Source organism: Fistularia commersonii, chromosome 22 (genome assembly GCF_037954325.1).
Source record: "Fistularia commersonii isolate RoL2024-O1a breed Wild chromosome 22, RoL_Fcom_v1.0, whole genome shotgun sequence".
NCBI classification, from domain to species: domain Eukaryota; kingdom Metazoa; phylum Chordata; class Actinopteri; order Syngnathiformes; family Fistulariidae; genus Fistularia; species Fistularia commersonii.
The window spans coordinates 8,551,689-8,572,518 of record NC_141305.1 but is presented as its reverse complement, the minus strand read 5'-3'; the positions used below and the strand labels follow the sequence as shown (position 1 = coordinate 8,572,518).

General features: G+C 39.7%; 1 protein-coding gene across 1 annotated transcript; it reads left to right on the top strand.

The window, feature by feature from the left end:
* The first annotated feature begins 2,771 nt into the window (after window positions 1-2,771).
* arrdc1a (arrestin domain containing 1a) lies at window positions 2,772-19,778 on the top strand. Its single transcript, XM_086169690.1, has 8 exons — window positions 2,772-2,962; window positions 7,080-7,190; window positions 9,120-9,170; window positions 12,557-12,711; window positions 14,138-14,320; window positions 15,120-15,296; window positions 16,444-16,957; window positions 18,983-19,778. Exons 1-8 carry the CDS (start codon window positions 2,845-2,847, stop codon window positions 19,018-19,020), a joined length of 1,347 nt encoding a protein of 448 aa, XP_086025816.1. The 5' UTR covers window positions 2,772-2,844; the 3' UTR covers window positions 19,021-19,778.
* The last annotated feature ends 1,052 nt before the right edge of the window (window positions 19,779-20,830 follow it).

Here is a 20,830-nt window from a genome sequence, read left to right as displayed (position 1 = left end):
TGATGTCCTAACCATCTCCTGGACAAGAAACCATCTTTTCTTGCCCTGGGTCTTTTATCCAGGTGTTGGGAAACTCCCACAAGCCAGCTCTTCACATTGTCACTGTCCCCATCCCTGCCTTTTGCCTCAGCCTGGCTTCCGCTGTTATCAGCTCCCAAGCAGCTCTCCATTTCCTGCCGGTGTGGAAAGAGACTTTCAGGTCTTTGGAGTCTCAAAACTGCAGAAGCTCTCTGGTCTGGGAGACCATAACACTGACACTGCTGAAGGGGAGCTGCAGGATGTTATTCCTCCCATAGAAAGCTCCGCTACTAAGGCTGCATTGTTAGCCAAGCCACATCCGGAGGTTGATCATCCACTCCACTGACTCTACAGATGTGATTGGGATATCAGGAACTAGCAGAGCCCAGAGGATTTGAGGCAGAATGTATGCTAGTAGATCCAAGACTTGAACTTCCCCGGCAGTCCCGACTTGTTGAGCCAGTTCTCTAGCTGCTTGATGGCTGACTAGATGGCACTCTGAGGCTCTGGTCAAAGAGTTTCCTCAAACTCTTGACTGGCTTCTCATCGATCAATGACATGATGGCGCCATCCAGAGCAAAGTGGAACTTGTCAGAGACTGGCTGTCTTTCTAACAAGTGACCTGGATTTAGTTGGTTTGAAGCTCATCCTTGTCCACTCAATAAGCCTCTTCACCCCTTGAAGTACACATCTGCTGCCTGCTATGCAGCATGTTTTGACTGTTACGTCACGAATGTAGGCTCTGATGGGGCGCAGCCGCACACCTGACCTGGTTAAAGGGCCTCGGTACTCCACCTCTGCACATTTGACGACCATGTTCATGGCAAGGGCATAGGGTGACATATTGTGCACCAGGTGATGATAGCCTTCTCCGATCTGTGCCAGCCTGATGTTACTCGCCCTGAAGTGACTCTTTATCTGTAGTTGTTATAGTAGTCTAAGATGAGGTCCTTGATCCTACTGGGAACATGGTATCGATTTAGGGTCAACTCCACCAGCTTCTATGGTAATGACCTATCCGTGTTAACAAGGTCTAGCCACAGTACAACCAGATCTCCATTCCCCTCACGAACCTCTCTGATCAGCTCAGTGACTGCCCCTGTGTGCTCCAGACATCCTGGTATCCCCCGAACCCCACCTTTCTGCACTGAGGTATTTATGTACTTGTTCTTTAACAAGAAGTCTGTCAGATGTCTAGATACAGTGCTGAACAAAATCTTGCCTTCAACGCTAAGCAATGAGATGGATCCGAACCACTCAAGGTTTGTGGATTTCTTTTCCTTGGGAATCCAGTCCCCTTCAGCATATCTTCATTGCTTGGCACCACATTGGCTTCAGGAGTTGTCAGAGAAGTTGGAGCAAGACCGGGTAGCGCTCTAAACCTTATATGAGACTCTGCTTGGTCAAGGGGCTGAGCTAGTTCTGACTGCTTTCACCACATCTTGGATCTCCTTCAGGCTCGGCTCCCTCAAGTCAAACTCAACTTTTGGGATCAGGTGTTCCAGAAGGACTGTCTGATGTTCCAGCTGATGATCTCTCATTGGGCCTTGCAGTGCGGCATGGAGAAATTGATCTACCTCTTCCTTGGAGCAAGAGAGATATCCGTTGCACATGAACAGCTCCCTGGTAAAAAGGAAAGGGTTAGCCACAAATGCAACACGTTTCCTTGTTCTCTCCCAGCCCTGTCTCCTGTGGCACTGCTCTCCTGAGTGTCATGAGCTTCTTCCTGGCCATAAGACAGAGCTCTGTGAGTGGTGGTTTCCCATCTTCCTCGGCCCACTTATATTACCTTGTGAGAGTACGGAGCTCCTGACGCAGCACCGGTAGTTTTGTGAGAGAGGGTTGGAGTTAATGCCATCCAGGGGCCAATTGATTTCAGTGACAAGCAAATTAAACCACTACATACTTCTTAAAATATATATATATTTTTGCCATCCAAGTATTCCACAAGAGACAAACCTAGGTTGCAGAATTATGGTAACCATGAGTTGGCCTAAAAAGCTGGATGTATGTACAATTTTCTCTTTTTTTTTCAATGTGAGCATCAGAAATACATGGCAGTTAAACAGAATTCTTTTTACGCTTTCTTAGTGTAGTCACCACTTGTTTATCAATGTTTCATCACTATATATATTATATATATGTGTCAGTGACATGCGGTGAGGTTCATGGCTGGTGAGGCACTGACGTCGTCACAGTCAGATTTACAAACATATGAAGCCTTCTGAGTCGCTTATTCACTACTTTATTGGCAGCAGTTAATGTGTTTTGTTTAAAATATCCTATCAGGATTCTTTACATATAGAAACTGTAGCATAGAAAAAAAGCACATTTAAAAATATGGTTACTATCTCTTATCTTTACTTATAAATTAAGTCCATGTTGCTCCTTCTGAAGAAAAGCATTGATAATTAAGTCTTCCTTATCTGTCTTCAGTTTTAAAAGTCTCTCTGTCTCAATATATATATATAAATACACACTATTTCACACTCTGCACGTGTTTTCTTTGCTCTCCACCCAGATCATTATAGATCACGACTTCACATTGATTTAAATGGGCATTTTCGATTTGTAAAATTGGTTTGGTATTATTTTTTTACTTAAAACTTTACGTGTAAACCGATGAGAATTCAAGCGCACCAAAACAATGCTCGATTACATAAACCTGCTCAGCCAGTGGATCACGTGACCTTCCCCCTTCCTGTCCATCACCTTGGAGCGCTCCATGACGTCAGCAGAAGGGGCGGGGCTAACAGAGGTAAACCACTTCGCCCTGAGGAGCCGGGGGTCTTCAATCGTGCCTTCTCACCGGTTCTGGTGTCAAACATGGGGAAAGTGCAGGAGTTCCAGATCGCTTTCGACAAGAATAAAGTGATTTACAGCCCGGGGGATTCGATCACCGGCACCGTGACCGTCACGGCGACCGGGACGCTCACCTGTAAAGGTAGGAGTCTCACCTGTTCGGCGATCCGCCACCGAACCAGGAAGTAAGAAACCAAAGCGCAGACTGAAACTTATCGATTAAACCCGCTCGTCGGGTTATTGCTGTTTAAAGTGGAAAGATTTAATTCTGTATTTCAAAAAAATTGGATGTAATAGATCCCTCCTCACGGAAGGTAAATGTTATTGCTGTTTACTTGTGGCAAACAAGTTTAAGGCAGGATTTTTATGTAAGGTTTAATGTCAAACAATATGGATCGCTATTTTTTGAAAGTTTTTTTTAGGAGGTGGGGGGATTCAATGTAGTGACACATTTACCTGATCAGAAGTATCCCCTTTTTTCCACCTTTCTACGAATCTTGGGCGTTCCATGCGTCCATTGGTCTGTTGCTGGTTACAACTTCTCCTCAGGGATCGTTCTGTTTATAGTTACACACACACACAGACACACACATGCTTCCACCTTTAAGTTATTTGTTTTGACAGCAACTGGAACCCAAAAGATTTATTTGAGATATTCTCTTAAAAGTAATGTTTGTTTAGTGATGGCTGCTGCTTCCCAGTTTGATCTTGGTGTTTTCTTATGATTTAAAAAAAACAACCAAAACTATCCATCTCTCTGTCTATCATTATTGTGTTGGTGGGTGGGGGGTGGAGTTGTAAAACAAATCAATAGATAGATATCGTCCCGTACATGTAACCGGAGATCGGAAAGCGGGGGAGAATGAGCTCAAGGATTGCCACCGACCACCTGTTCTGGTGCTCTATATCAGAACCGCTCCATGCTGTTAAAGGCAGCCGTGGAACCTGACAGGAGTTGCCTAAGAAACGCTATAAACAACAGTGCTGCTCTTTAGCAATCTTAGTCCCAAAATAGAAAGATACCTGGCACATCACTCAGCTCAGAGGCATCGCCCTACTGAACTTGGTGGTGAGGGTACAGATTTGGTTTTTTACTGTAGCGGCATGTAGGAAATTTGACAAGCTGGTCTCTGTCTCAGCGCAACATTGGCAGCAGTTGCCAAGCGATCGGGGTCTCATGGTTATCTGGACGGGCTGAACAATCATCCAGCTTCTGAGGCTCCGGACCGTGAGACGTGAGATGACAGATCCACATAGCTTATTCATTTCCAACTCAGAACAGGAAACCCAATAGGAATTGGCAGCGTTTTGCAAAAGGATTGTTCAATGTTATTGGCGGAAGACAGATGGGCACACTGGACGGCTGCTGGTTGAATAGGCCTCTTCTGTCCCAAGGGCTGAAAGAGGCAGACAGGAGTCATCTTCTGTGCGCATTCAAGGGACAGCGATATTAATACCCTCCCCATACTGGACCCCAGCTAGGATAACTCTTTATCTGTCCGCTGGGCAACTCTGACTCAGTCCGTGTAGATAGCACCACACCCTGGTTTCGAGAAAGCGAGGCAAACAGATGTGAGCCCTGGAACGTTACTGAGATGGATCGACTTTGTCAGACAGGGAGCGCAGAAAAAGATCCTTACGTACTGACAAACGGACACAAGTTGGGCATGATAGCAGAAATCACCACACCCTTTTGACCAGGCGTCCATTATTATTCAGTTTACTGTTATTTGAAGAAGTAATGGAGATGGGAAACTTGTTGTCTCGTGCAGCGTAGCTTTGGAAATTCATCTTTGCTGTGACTCAATGTGTATAAGCAAACAAACAGTAGAAATCGCAGTGTAAACATGAGGATGTAGCGTAAGGACATGAGGACATTATATTGATAAGAAATGGTAGGATTTACAATATAGTCTCTTCTTCTTTCCGTCCAGCTGCTTCCTTCAGGGCTTGCCACAGTCAATCATCTCCTTCCATCTAATCCTATTCTCTCTGTCCTCTTCTCTCACACAAACTAACCTCATGTCCTCTTTCACTTCATCCATAAATCTCTTTGATATTCCTCTCAGCCTCCAGCCTGGTAGTTCCAACCTCAGCATCCTTCTACCAATAAATTCACTATCCCACCTCTGCACATGTCCAAACCATCTCAGTCTGATTTAATCTCTTTATCAGAATATCAAACATGTGCTGTCCCCTCTGATGGATTCATTGCCAATCCTATCCATCCTCCTCACTCCAAAATAGGACCTCTTTTAAAAAGAGCCAAAATGTTTTCAATGATTAAAATTACATTAAAAAAAATCAGCTTATGGGTTTCTTTGATCATAACATATTTTGAGCCTTAGCCAACTTCCCACTGGACATCCAAGTGCCGTTTTTTCCTCAAAGAAAGCGATGCACATAGCACCGACGTGATGTAGAAAGAAAACACCCTGGATCTACCTGGGGCTCACTTCTGATGCTTACTTGCCCGTTGTTGCCACTTTCGGTTGTGGACGGGTTCGGCATGGCCACCCACACTGCTTTGCGTCTACGTGGCTCCATCTGCAACAATGCACTATGTGTTCTTGTACCTTTTGTGTCCAAATCATCTGTAACCTAAAAAAAAAATTCAGCTCTATTAACTCATGGATCAAACCAAGACGCTTTGAGCCAGTTATCAAGCCATCACAACTGGGGTCAATTCAATCAATATCACAACACCTCCTTATTTTTTTTGTGGCCCACACATTTATATTGACGACAACATCTTCACCTATTCTCCACTAAAAATTACCCTTTGAAAGGTGCCAATGTAAACATATAATATCTGTAAGAGCTCATAATGTCGGTAAATATTAGTATGTATTGTAATAGAAGTTGACTAAGTCAAACTCCATGGGTACATAGTGGACTACATAACCGGGTTCATTTATTAACCGGCGTTAAAGAAAGACTTTAAGATTTATTTGTTTAATTATTTTACAATTGCAAACAGTCATTTCTATTTCTATTTTAAGTAATTTCAAGTTCATTTTTTGGTCATGTAATGCTGATTTATATGTAACTTAACCCACATTTTTCAAAGGACACATCATTTATTTATTTAATATATATATATATATATATATATATATATATATATTAGATAAATAAATGATATATATATATATATATATATGTATATGTGTGTGTATATATATTTAAATGAAAATTCTTTAAGTAGTTTTTTTTTTTGATAAATTCTCAGTTATTTATTTATTTATCCATTTATTGCAGTTTTTTTTTTCCAATAATCCTAAAGGTTAATGTAAGATAGTTCTGTGGTGATACTGTATTGGTATTTCTCTTCATTTTCTTTTTTTCATGTTTTTTGGTCTTTATTACTAAGCTTTACACTGTTGTCTGATATTTAAGCAATATACCACAATGTTTGAAATTAAAAAAACAAAGTCAATAGATGTTTCATATACGTATACATCGTGCAGAGCTGGAACAAATCTGTTTGACACACATAATTTAACCATTCCTGTTTTCCATCATGTGTCACGTAACCTCCCCTTTATCTTGTGCGATTCTTTTCTAATAATAATGGGTTTGCAGTGGAAAAAGTTGTAGGTGCTGATTTGCATATAGAGATTTGATCAACAGGGTTTAATGTGACCAGTTTACTTGTATCAAATAAACAGGGTGTGTTATTGCCTGGTGCAATTGCAGAGCAGGTTTGGTGTGTTGGAGTTTCTATTTGAACGAGCCTCCCGTCAGTTTACATTCCTCTTCTGGTATATCCTGTCAGTCTCTCTCTCTTAACCTGGAAGTAAAATAAAATAAATCATTCTGGTTTACTCTGATATTAAAGACAAAAACAGGAGAATACAAAAAATACACAAAATCAGAACAGAATCATTACTCTTTTATCTCATTAATGTCCGATGAGCGAATTCAGCTCACGTGGATGCACTAAACTAATCATGTTAAAGTGCTTACTTTGATATTACTTCTAGCCATTTAAGGGGTTCTGACCTGCAAATGTGGAGAGGTATGCTATTTAGATTTTTTTTTATTTTCAAACACGGACCATAAGTTTTAACCATGCATGAATGCTTATATAACCTCCTGTTAGGAAAAAAAAACCGACACTTCCACTTCTCTTTCTACGGGAGAGTTTGTTTTAACTGCATGACTGTGCTCCACTTGCACAAAACACAGCACAGATGCGGTTAAAGTGTGCAATGATGACTATCTCATAGAAACTGTGTATGTCCTCTGGTCTGCAGCTATCAAGGTGAACTGTAATGGCTTCTGTGGCGTCACGAGTAAGGTGAACGACACATCGTGGATGGCGGAGGAGCAGTACTTCAACAGCACCATTTCCGTCGCAGACAAAGGTGTGTTACTGTGTTACTACACATTCTTTTATTTTTCGTCAGAATCTGGCTGACTGTTTTTATTTCCTCCTCTCACAACAGATTGACTAAAAATGTTTTCTAGTCAAGTAAACATGGTTACATCAGTCATAGTTCGATCCTTTAAATAAAAAGGATAAAACTCCCACTCATTTTTGCATTCTTATGCAAAATGTTGAAATATATTTTAGTCTTCTATGTCAAAAGAGGCTTGATATGAATTATGCTAAATCTCCACCATCGCTTCAAGTAAAAATCTTCTTTTTTAAAGGAGATATGACACGTTTTAAGGATGATTTGTTTTATTCATATAGTTTTCTGTAAAACTATACACAAAGAAATCTGTCAAGGGGGATATGCATCGCCGTATATCACAGAAGTCCAACAATGATTAAAACAATGGAATATCTTTCACTCACTTTTCTCTGGATGAAATCCTCCCTTTTGTGATGGCTGGTGGGAATGCTAATATCCCATGTTGACAGATGATGTCACTAGGATGGGTGTTGTCACCTGACGTAAATAGGTCACCACAAGAGAGGGACCACCAGTTGTTTTCAAAGCAAACCTTTGTCTGACAATGGAAACATTTTTTTTTTTAACCAAAACAGTGTCAGGAAGAGAGTTGTGTGCAATGAAAAATTGTAGCATGACAGCTTTCGGTCAGATTTCCTGACATTTTTTACTAATACGGGGTCCATTTGAGCATTCAGGATCAAATTCTCTTTGACAAGGCAGCGGAAATTCTCTGCTCCAAAGAAAATATAAGTTGTTTATTGCAATTTTTCCAACAGGTGTAGCACACACCCTATGACAACACTTTTCAGATTTTTACAATTTAATTACATGTAAGCGTTCAATTGCATGACATTAAATGTGAAGAATTAGCCCCAGGCTGTTTTTTTCCTCCTTTCTCAAATCAAAGCGGTTAATTATTGACATTTACAGTGAGCTTGATCCCCAAAATAGACAAGTTGCAACAAAAAAGGTGTTTGTGTTGGGTCAAAGATTTTGGCAGTCAAAGAGGTTTTTATTTATATTGTTATGTAGTTCTGGTTGTGTATTTTTCACCCTTATTGCTCCTTTATGTTGTCCATTATTATCCCTGAAGTTGTTGTTGTTGTTGTGGATTCTATCCACCTACTTACTATCTTCTGTCTTCTGTCTCTCTATTCATATTTATATTTATTTTGCTTCTTTATTTTTTGACACTATAACTGTTGCGCCGCTGTGACAAAGGAATTTCCCCTATGGGGATCAATAAAGTTTATCTTATCTTGAGTTTCAACGATTCCAGAAATTTGAAACTAAATTGTTTTCACTTGACTTTTTAATTTTTTTATTTTATTTTACTGAAAATAGATAAGAAACTATTGCAAATTACCATAGAAGTGTAAATTGTTTTCTCACTTTTCTTTGAAATAGTCTCAATTTTGCTTCACTGTTATCTGAGAGTTAAATTGAAGTTGCCTGAAAACAAGCTAGGAAAATATATTTCCATGAAAGGTTTATTTTTTTTCTTGACTCTCAACTTGCAAACGCCCACATTCACAATTGGCCTCATATTTTTCTGTCATTCAGCTTCCTCTTTGAGCCTCTGTTTCCCAGGACTAATATAATTTAAGGGCTGGGCAGTACAATGGATTAAAAGTATTATCAGTCTTAATCCCTCCATCATATCCTGTGTTACTCCACAAAACTGCGCACAGCAAAGAGTGTTTAATTGTGAATTTCACACAACAGCAATTACTTTCATCTGACTATTTAATCTCTGTGCAAATAAACAAAAGCTGCTTGTTCGTAAAATGAAAACAAAGTAATGTGCTAATAGTTACAAGCAGCGTGGAAATCAGGTGAAGGCGTGACTTTTTCCATGTTCTCTAGCCTAATGCCTATGATTTGTCCATGCAGGGACCATAAAACAAGGACAGCATGCTTTTCCCTTCAAGTTCCTCATACCAGGTAAGATAGGTGATTATGTCATGAACACCATTCCTACCGTGAACATTCTTTCCTGCGTGTGTGTAGCGCTCTCGTGGGAAAGGCATGTTCGTTCACGTCTCCGTTTACCCCTCACCCCTGCCTCTCAGCGAGGGGAACCCCAATTTTTCCCACCATGTGTGATTATCCTCGAACTGTGTACCATTTTCCATCACCTGATTTCCAAATTTATCAACACACTTTTAATTGTTATATAAGAGAGCATTTGACCCTAGAAGTATCTTCAATTTATTGCACTAAGGGGCTATTGAAACCTAAAATCCAGTTCAAACCCCTCCCAGATTGCATTTTTTTTCATGAAATTATTTTTTTCTTCAAGATCTTGTAAGTCGTTGTTGTTGCAAGGGAAGGCAAATGTTTTTGAAGACATCAGCAGTGGAGCCAGGTCGGCTCCATACATGAGTAAGAAGGGGGCAAGAGCCTTCTAACTCCTCCATTCGCACTACTCCCACCAAACAAAAATTATTTGATGGAGACTTGGTATGACATTTTTCAAATTTATCAATTAAAAGACCCCTTGTCTCACTTGATGATGACCTTCCATCTTATTGCTCTTCTCCTGTGATGATCTATTAAGGATGGCATCCAAAGAGTTGCATTGCCAGTGGAGATGTTTTCTCCGTCTGCACCGAAGACTCATGAAATCACGCATATTCACATTTATGATGGCGACCTAAAGGCGTAACTCCTGTCGTCTCCAGAATATCCTACAAATGTTGGACCCTCACGTCCCACAAAACACATCTCCTACCTGAAACATATATTATTAAAAGACGATAGGCTTGTTTGGGTGTAAAAGATATTGTCACACAGCAAGACAGCGGTCAGATAGTTTAATCTGGCAACTCCAGTAAAAAAAGAGATTTGATTGACTCTGAAAAGTCAAAGTTTGTAAAATAGGCATTCAGAGGAATGCAGCGCTCTTGAAATATCTAAGATATTGGAGCGTGTTCATTGGACCATCAAACGTTTTGTTGCAAACAGTCAACAGGGTTGCAAGAAACGTGTCAAGAAGAAAATACGTAAATTAACCGCCAAAGACTTGAGAAGAATCAAACCTGAAGCTACCAGGTACCCATTATCCTCTTGTGCTGCCATATTCAAGAAGTACGAGTGTGCATGTTCAGTTCTCAGAGACATAGCCGAGGTAAGAAAGGCTGAAACCCGACCACCTCTGAATAAGACACATGAGTTGAAACATCAAGAATGGGCCAAGAAATATCTGAAGACAGGTTTTTTCAAAGGTTTTGTGGACTTATAAGATGAGTGACGGAGCAGGGCCTGTGGTTGGATCAGTATGACGCAGAGCTCCACTTCGACTCAGACGCCAACAAGGTGGAGGTGGGGTACTTGTATGAGCAGGTATTATCAAAGACGAGCTAGTTGGACCTTTTCGGGTTAAAAATTGACTCAAGATGAACTCTCAGACCTACTGCCAATTTTTGGAAGACACTTTCTTCAAGCAGTGTTAAAGGAAAAAGTCTGCATCTTTTGAGAAGACTTTGATTTTTATCCAAGACAACGCTCCATCACATGCATCAAAGTACTCCACTGCATGGCTGGCCAGTGAAGGCCTTAAAGATGAAAAACTAATGACATGGACCCCTTTTTCCACCTGACTTAAACCCCATTTAGACCTTTTGGGGCCTTCTTAAGCAGGAAATTTACAGTGTCTGGAAGGCTGCGGTTGCGGCTGGACAAAAAGTTTATTCTGACCAGATCAAGAAACCGACTCCGTGAATGGAAGGCTTGCGACTGTCATCGAAAAAAGGGTGGCCATATTAGTCACTGATTTTTTTTTTTTTTAATTTTTTTTTTAAATTTCAAAAATGTTTATTTGTAAATTTTAAGTTTGTTTATTATTCTAACAGGGGCAAATAAACAAGTGAGATGGGAAAAGATTTGTTTTTCATTTAGATGCCTAATAATTCTGCACACTAATAGTTGCCTAATAATGGTGTACATATACATATTCTCTTAAGAAAGCCAGCCATCTTCATTTTTACAACTTATATGTTCAGGTTTGAGGGTTTAACATTTTGGATTGACCAAGAGCACTGGAGTTGTTCAATAACATAGTGAATCCTCAAAAATACAACTTGCGTAATAATTGTGCACGCATTGTACATCACTCATATTACCATTAACCAACATTTGTCTCTGCTTCCCCCAAACACAGCACCTTATGTGGGATTGCTTTTCGGGTCTCAAAGTTGCAAAGGATGATATTTGAAATCCTGGACAACAACAATACATGGTGCCAGGAATTATGGCCTCGTACTTTTCCGACAGCAGTTGGAACTTCTTTTTTAGAGCTTTTGATAACCATTAGTTTATTCTCTTGAGTAAGGAGTTCCTGCTTTCTGCACAAAGCTGTTTCCTTTTTGAAGTTAACATCCAACACGAATATGGTCTCCATGGCTCAGTAAAGCTCGACACATTCTTTGTCTCAATTTAGTAATATCCCATCATCCCGCCGCCTAATTTTTGAATAGTTTGCCAAGATTTTCAACCCCATATGTCCCCAAGATATTGACAATATCTTACAATATCAGACAATATTGACAAAAATGTTCATGGATAAGAGCGAGCTCAACTAGCTGGATGTCTTTACTGGGCTTTGGACAATGTTGTATATCTCTGCAACACTGCAACATAGTGTTTTGTTCTTTAGTTGTTTTTTTTTTTTTTTAAACCAAGTGGAACAAGGTTACCCTCACAGCTTTATTGGTCATGATTAAAATCCAAATGGATAGATTTATTCTTATTTTCTAATTCCCCCGAAAACTTACATTTAAGCCTCTGTATCTGCTAAATTTTGCATGGGCTTCTGGTTTAAAATTACATTAAACTATAGTAGTTTATGATAGTTCTAAAAAATGACTAAAATCTTTTATTGACACCCCCCCCTCCCCGTCCGATCTACCTGTGTGTTTTTGTGGTCTCACATTTTCCCCCAAGTGTGACCGTATCCTCTAAAATTCTTGCAAGAGGATCATCTCCAAAGCAAAAGACTCTCAGGATAATGAGATTTCGAGACAATACCTTCTTTCTGTCTCGTCGGTTTTTGAGAACACTTGGCCCCGGTCTCCTCACCGCTGACACGTTTTCAGCACAAGCCCCCCTTTTGTAGCATTTTCCCATTGTTAGGCCACTTTATTCTGTTTCTTAGGTAAACACCTCTGAAATTGGAAACCGACCCAACTGGTTTGTGTGCTGGTCTGAATCTTCATTTGTAATTTGACCCCTACTTACATGAAATTCCTGAATAGTGAAATAAAAACCATTTAAGAACTATAACATGTTTTAAATGTAATAAACATATACATATAATTTTTTCCCCACAGCTACAGCTCCGACTTCTTTTGAGGGCAGCTACGGTCGGATTGTGTACCGAGTGAGAGCCTTCATCGATACGCCCAGATTTGCCAAAGATTATAACACAGAGAAACCTTTCTTCCTGCTCCGTATCTTCAACCTGAATGAAGTGCCGGACATATGGGTGAGCCGTGACCTCTGTGTGTCAGTGTTTGGCCTTGGGCTGCTTTGTACCTTTTGGTGAACAGACTCCCTCGCAGTTGCGAAGGGAGCTCAAGGCTCCACAAAATCGCAATGTATTACACATTTTGAACCAGGGGCGAAGCCACTTTTTTTGCAAAATGCATACTGGGTTGATGAAGTGTGCAGGTTTCTAATGTTAACTATGGCTTTCTGCTAGCGTTAACATTTTTTGGTACGGTATATGGGGTAATATTGCCACTTTGTGCTGCTTGGGTTGTTCATGAGAAACAAAGGAACTGATGATGGTCTACACAGCTTTCCAAGGGACAAGAAGAGAAGAAAGGAGTGGGAAATTGCCTGTGGACGCTTTTTTCTGGATGCTTTTGATGCATTTAGCCGACCTAAGCTGCTTAAAGCAGTCACAGGTGCTGCTAGTTTTAAACGGACAGCAAAGCCAAACACCGTGCCCAAAAATTTCTTTCACAAGCATACAAGTGATCCCCGGGAAACGAGGGAAGCACCACAGGCAGAAACACCACGGGCAGGAGACTCTGGATTTTCTCCTGCGAGGATGTCAACGACCAGCTACTGCAGAATTAGCATCTGATGATGAAAGACCGGGCATCAGCTTGATCACGGATCAAGCTGATGCCAAGTCACTTGGTCAGTTAGCACAACGGTCCATCAGTCTACAACACAGCATAGCAACGCCATATGCACACCAGCGACATTGCCGACTCTTCCCTCTTTGTGTCTTTGTCCGTCTTCATTTTGAAGCAGTTTTCATTTCATTCTCAGATTCATTGGGAAGGGTTGCAAAGATGACATATTTTTGCGCCACACGGTAAAATGGACGGGACCGAACAGTTCAACCTCATGACGTCACTATCAAGACAGCATTTCGACGTAAACAACAATGACGACTTAAGAGTTAAAACTTTTTTTTCTTAAATTTTATACAAACTAAGATGTTGAGAGATTGTGTTATTGTTTTTATGTTGCTAGTACAAATAATGATCAGATTGGACAATAACATCTAACCGGGGATCCTCTTAAGATTATGAACAGAAACCCATCATTCCCCCATGAGCAAGCAATTGGCGACAGAGACAAGGAAACAATACCTTTTACTACCTTTTACCGGGCAGAAGACTTGGACTGGCCTCAACCAGTTACGGTAAAGAAGAGAGGGCAGAGAGATTGAAAGCAAGAGTGTGATAGAGACGGGTATGAGGTTTGACAAGGAACAAGGACAGGCACAAATGCACATGGATCTTTTAGGATCATACGAGATGCCTAGTGTAGGAATCAATAGTCAATAGACTGGTCTGTGGCTTTTCTTGTTGATTTGTTTTTTTTTTTTTCTTTTTTCTCATATAAACATGTCTAAGTGCCAGATGTTCTAATTCTGCCCTTTTGAAATGCAGGGGACGTCTGACTCCGCGATCACCAAGCAGTTCACCTACATGCTGGTGAAAACTGGAACAGTTGCGCTGAAGGCTCAGATCGACATGAAGGGTTACACACCTGGCCAGATCATCCAGGTGATGGCCAATGTCCACAACCAGTCTGGGAAGACCACAGGAAACATCTCAGGCAGCCTCATCCAGGTAACATCGCCACAGCATGTCCACTGTTTTTGATAAAACTAGTCTACCATGTGTTTTGGGAAGGCAGAAATTGTCATCGCCAAAATCCACATAGTGATAAATTTGTCTGGACAAATGTCCTGCAAATGTCAGTAAAAATATAATTCACCTTTTTTTTTTTTTTTTTTTTTTTTTGGTGGGGGGTGTTGGCTTTACGATGACAAGGCTTTTTTTTGTACACCACTAAATAATCTTTACACAACACACAAGTCATGCACATGCATGATGTTTATTACATATGTTTGCACATTTTACTACAAGATATCTTTAGCTCTTTTTTTTTTACGCTCATCACCTAAAAATATCAATATCAAATTGTAAAGGGGCAACTTCATTTTCAGCTACCATGTCACTTGAGAAAAATAACACTAATTAAAAAGAAAAGCTATTATAATCTGCTTGAAAGGGGTCAAAGCAGATTTTTCAGCTTTTTGTCTGATAGCTTTTCTAAGATGGGGCTTATCAAGCAGTAATAAAATAAAGCATCTTGAGACTTTTATTTCTATTATATAGTTATATTTTGATTTCAAGCATTTTTTTTTTTACTTCTTTGTTGGCTAGTTGTGTCTGCAGTGATTTGCCACCGGCCAAAAGAGTAAAAGAGAATCTAGGAATCATTGCCAACATGAGGATAAGATGGATTTTTCCCATATCCAGCCACAACTCTAGTGCGCCCATAGCTGATGGAAACCCTTCTTACACTGTTTGCACCAGGTGCTTTTAAAATCATCATGCAATGAGTCATGCCTGTGTGTTCTAGAAAGTGACCTACGACACCAAACGACCCACCCTCGATGTGAGGACAATAGCGGAGGTGGAGGGCGGTGCCGTGAAGGCTGGCAAGGAGGTGGAGTGGAAGGAACAGATCATCGTCCCTCCTCTTCCCCAGTCCTCATTGGCTGGCTGTGAACTCATCAAGATTGAATATTATGTCAAAGTAAGAACATTTCTTTTCTTAGTGGTTTCTGTCCACTGGTGTCTGTGGTGTGGATAGCTGAAGGCAAGGAAGACGGAATTATGACCTTGCTTTGTTAGAACATGGAAGGGCATAGTCTTTTAGAACCAAAATGTGCTAATTTTATAAACAGACTTTTTCCAAATCATATCTATACTGCTCAAAAAAATAAAGGGAACACTTGAACAACACAATGTAACTCCAAGTCAATCACACTTCTGTGAAATCATAGTGGCCACTCGGGAAGCAACACAGATTCATTTTGACTTGTTTTAAGGACATTACATCAAAGTTGGATCAGCCTGGAGTTTGTTTTTACGCTTTAATTTTGAGTGTGATTCCTAATCAGACCTCCATGGGTTGATACAATTGATTTCCATCGATCATTTTTGTGTGATTTTGTTGTCAGCACATTCAACTGTGTAAAGAGCAAAGTATTTCATAAGAATATTTCATTCATTTAGATCTAGGATGTGTTTTTTAAGTGTTCCCTTTATTTTTTTGAGCAGTGTATATATACATGAGTCGTCTCTTCAGTAGATCTACAGCTCCATACTACTCTAATACCATAAACACAGTTGTTTGGAACCTCACATTCGACACATACAGGGAAATGTTATTCTTATTATAAGAATAACATTTCCCTGTGTGTGTCATGTCAGAATTTTTATTTCATGTATAAGAATCTTATATATGAAATAAAAATTCTGACATGACAGCAGAAAGCAACCTCCTGCCTCTTCAAGAAGGGCTAAGATGCAGAAATACAGAAGTCTGCTAAAAAGTCACTTTTTAAGATTAAATCGAGGCAACAAACACATTATAATGGATATGGACCTGACGGTAGTGATTACAACCACTTTAGGAATAAAAAAATATTTTTGGTTTCAGAGAAATAACTTTGACCTTAAATAAACAAAAATTTCGACTTGTGTGGGCACAATGAAAATAAATAAACTAACACCATGCTAATTGTAAACACAAAGTCCAATTAAACCTATGAAATGCATAATGTAAGGAGAAAAAAACATTTGACATAAATGCATGACAGTGTATCACCTTTAACCTGGTAACTGACTTTTTAAACCAGTGTCAACGAGACTGACGCTATCGTCTCCTGATGCACTAGATCTGCCTGAAGTCTCCGGAAGTCATGCTGACACTCCCCGTCCACATTGGGAACGTCGCCCTGGACAAGAAGCTGCAACCACCCAAGGAAGTAGACGCCGCTTTGTCGACGCCAGCTGAGGATACACCAGAGCCTGTCCAGGCCCTTAACGCCTCTGCTGCCAACCCCACCTTACCCCCACGCCCTGCCCCCAAACCGGCTCCCCGCCCAGCACCTCGTGCAAGGACGTCCTTCGGCAGTTCCCCCAGCGCTCCTCCGGCCGAGCTCCTCGAGGGGGCTGCGGGTGGAGGCCACGAAACAGACAGCTTCTCCAACAAGCGGCAGTCACAGCTGGTGTCGCCTAATGCCTTCAGCTATGCCCCCGGCCTCTTTTTTCCTCAGGGCCAACAGCAAGGCGGAGCAGAAGGGTGCTCCCCGGCACCCACCGCACCGTACCCCACTGGCAACCCCACCTGCCCGATGCCGACCCCTCTCATCCTGCCCCCAGACTACAACACCTCCTCCTTCCCCCAAGGTCAGTAACATTTAACATGAAGGACTCGGCCCAGGTAGAGATGGTTCCTTCGATCAAGGGAAAGGGGTTTCCCGTGTGTATGCAGGGAGCTGAATGTTTAAATACTGCATTTGATCAACAAAAAGTTTACTTGAGATTAATTATATTGAGCTTGTAAGAGACATTTTAGAATTCCAGAAAGTTGATGTGTGAAAATGAGTTGCTTCATACTCTTAAAATCAGGGGTGTCAAACTCAAATACATAGTGGGCCAAAATTCAAAAATGAGACAAAGTCGCAGGCCAACATTGATATTTCTTGAAAAAAAATTTCCTCCAGATGTAACAATGAACCTTTTCAGATGGACCCAAAGAAGTTTTGCTTAAAAACTAAATATGAAACAAGCATAGCTTAATACTATACAATATATAACTTGATATTGCACACATGCAAAATCCTGTTTTCTGCCTAAGTAGCAGGGTGCCAGTATTAGCACAAGGTTGCTATGACTACTGTACACAGAGGAGAGGGCGCTTATGAGTCCTGTTGTGATTTTTGTGCCAAAACACCAGCAGAAAATTCTGGGATTTATAGAATTAGCAATACATGTACTGTAGACTATACCGGCGGGCAAGCTGTAATTGTCATTTAGCATGGCTTTGCAGGCTAAATATAATTAAAGTGCGGGCCAAATCTGGCCCGCGGGCCAGAGTTTGACACCTATGCTTTGAATTTTGAGCAAAGTATGTGAACTGGAATAAGAATTTGATATAAATAAGATGATCAAAGAAATAATTTGAGCAAATCAGTGCTATTTTATCAATGTTAATTTAATATTATGGTCTGGGATCTACAAGATAGGTCAAGAGTTGTGAGTCCAAAGTTTTCAGTGAATAACTTCTTTACCTAAAAGTGTCCCCGTTCTGTGTACATCATTCAAATTAATAGATATCTTACTCAAAACACAGAAAAGCACAGTGATGTGTGGTGAGGGAGGGCAGGTCATAAAAAATAAAAATAATAATAATGCTGAGGTAAAATAAGAATTTATATATTTCAACTTATTTATGTCATAAATGGCATTCCTGTATGATTCCAATGATTATTTTTATACCTTTTTGTCAAGTAAAGATTTCTCTTCAGGACAGTGTTTCTCAGCATGTTGTCACTATAATGTTCATCGGAAGATTTGTTATATTGTTGTATACATTATGACATTCTACGACCTGTGTGCCATCTTTCATGTAAGTTTGTGACAGGATCATTTTCTCCGATCGGACATTAACCTGCAGAAAAAGCTAGAAGGTGAGGCAGACAGTACTGTGCTGCACCTGAAGTGGGCGACTCGAGCTGGCAGGCGCTTGTTGCTGCCGTCCTCCTTCTATACGCATCATAAAATAAAATAAACTAGTTAAATAAAACAAAATGAGGGCTTTTACAACTAAGTAACAGACAATTTTTGGGAGACAGATACAAATAAAATATAATATCTTCTTTTCCTTGTTTTGGTCTTGATGGACAACCTGTATTAAAATTAACACAACCAGTAGAATTTAAAGATTTAAGAAACAAAAGTTCGATGGGGGTTCATAATTGGAATTATGTTGGATACTGTCGTATACCTTTATTTCTTTAGAAAGAGTATGAAATGTTTTGAACACTAGGGGGGTTCATAGGACATTTGCTCTGTCTGTTGTCTCTATAAAAGAAACACTCTTTCCGGACCACACATATTCCAGTGTTTGTGTCGGTGTGTGTATGTATGTATGTGTGTGAGTGAGTGAGATAGAGGGAGGAATACTGAAAAGATAATGAAACATTACCAATAGTCGATATACATGCTGCAAATTGAATAGGCTGATACACTTGAGTTCTTAAAATTGTACACCTGACTCCAAAGGAGTCCTTGCCTCACCAACCATGAACCTCACTGCACAAAACAGGAGTAGCATCGGGAATATTGAAAATGCCGGTGATGAAATGATGTGCCTACAGATTGTGTTTGTGTGCGTGACATTGAGTGAATGTATGAATGTGTCTTTTGCAGAAGCTCCTCCCTCCTACGATGAGAGCTGCAACACATGAAGCGGACATGAGACGATGCTCAGCTCACTCTGATATCAAACCAAATGTTGAACTCTGTCTGTGACATACATACACACGCATGCCGAGTTAGAGCCGGCCGCCTTCCCTGACTCGGACCAAGCACTGCATTTGCTTTCAGCATTTGAATTGGAAATGAGATTGAATTCACCAGGAACTCTGCTGCAGTGCCTCCTCCCGTCCAGCAGGGAGGGCCTATGGCCTTAAAATCAATTTATGCAAAAAAAAAAAAAAAAAGCTGTGAGCACTTTTCTGTGGAAGGAGAGAAAGGGATTGTACGTATACAGATTTAGATTTGTATCAGTTATTATAAAGGTCTTTCACTGGCATCTGTGATGTCATATTTGAAGTTAAAAGTCCTTTTTCCAACCAGAAATGAAACGTTTTAATATTTGTCGTCACTAGCATATATTTCATGATGAATATAAGCTGATGGATTTTTTAAACAGTATCATAAAGTGTAAGATTTACGTTTAAATACAGGTTGTTGTTTTCTTGTGATGCTTTTGAAAGTCAGTCAGACGTACGCTTTTTAAACTAATTTTACTCTCATGAGCAGCGACTATGATTTGAGGCATGATTTGTCTCTCTTCACAAGGCAGTTCATCTTAATCTTGTTGGTAAATAGCTGTAATGAATAGTTTTTACCAATACATTTACCCAATATTGTATTGTATATTGCTTTTAATGTTTGAATTTTAATAAATCAGAAAAAATGATCAAACACAGTGGTGCCATGTGACTAATCTTCTATGGTTTTAACAAGAAGTGCTAATCTTGCTCTCCTAAGGATGTCACTTCACAAAGTCAACCAGATCATTATGATTTCCTGTTCGGAGCTGCAAGGTCATTACAACAGACCCTTGTGTTTCAAGTAATTCAGATTAAGTGATGAAACATCTTTTCAGAAATCAGTGTATTTTTAACAGATTTTTAACAGATCCTGAATCACTTCCTTCCTGATGAGTCCCTGTCTGTGTAGGTAGGACTGAAATTAGAGTCAAACCAAGATATTTCGGTCTCATCTTAAATGTTGGATGATGTGAAGACTTAATTGATATGTATTTCATTAGTAAAATATACGATCAGTTTGTACATATTTTCACAGTTGGACATAAGCATACTTTAAATGTCTGTTTCTTCAGCAATGTCACTGAATATAATGTATCAGTTTGATTTAGATTTTTATTGCTAATTTGTGAACTTGGCAATATTTAATATCTTTCAAATGTCTGGTGCTATGTCCAGGTCTTTCTGATGCTCAGTGACAGATGCTGTTTCTGGATATAGGAAATTATACAATATTGCCAATAATGAACATCAGCCATTTAAATATCCCTATGCCACAATTAAACCCCGAAATATAATAAAACACTAATTTGGATATTTTACATTATAAATCATTTTAGTTATGGTACTTTTTATGCAGTTTGCTTACTAAAGTTACATAATCTATATCAAACAATAAGAAAGTTGTCTATACATTTCCATGTCTTATTTTGCAGAGAATTGTTTGGTATCTTCTTTAATGTTTTTTGTAATTTTTTATATATCAATGTCAATGTTCATGGATCATTTGTTGTATATCTTATATTTTTAACAAAGACAAAATGTTTTTTATTCCGAAAGAATAACCTGATATGGCATTTTGTAAAATGTGAATATTGATAAACATTACAGTAAATTAAGTTTAAAAAAAAACAACAAAAAAGGGAGTGAATCAGAAGCACGAGTTCCTTGTGTTTGTCTCAAAAGGAATAGTTTTCTATTTAAAATAAATTTACACAATTTG

Excerpts from the sequence above, each read along its gene's own strand:
- arrdc1a (XM_086169690.1), top strand. The coding sequence starts at position 2,845 with ATGGGGAAAGTGCAGGAGTTCCAGATCGCTTTCGACAAGAATAAAGTG. Across the intron at positions 9,171-12,556 it reads CTTCAAGTTCCTCATACCAG|CTACAGCTCCGACTTCTTTT; the intron begins GTAAGATAGGTG and ends TTTTCCCCACAG. Across the intron at positions 12,712-14,137 it reads ATGAAGTGCCGGACATATGG|GGGACGTCTGACTCCGCGAT; the intron begins GTGAGCCGTGAC and ends TTTGAAATGCAG.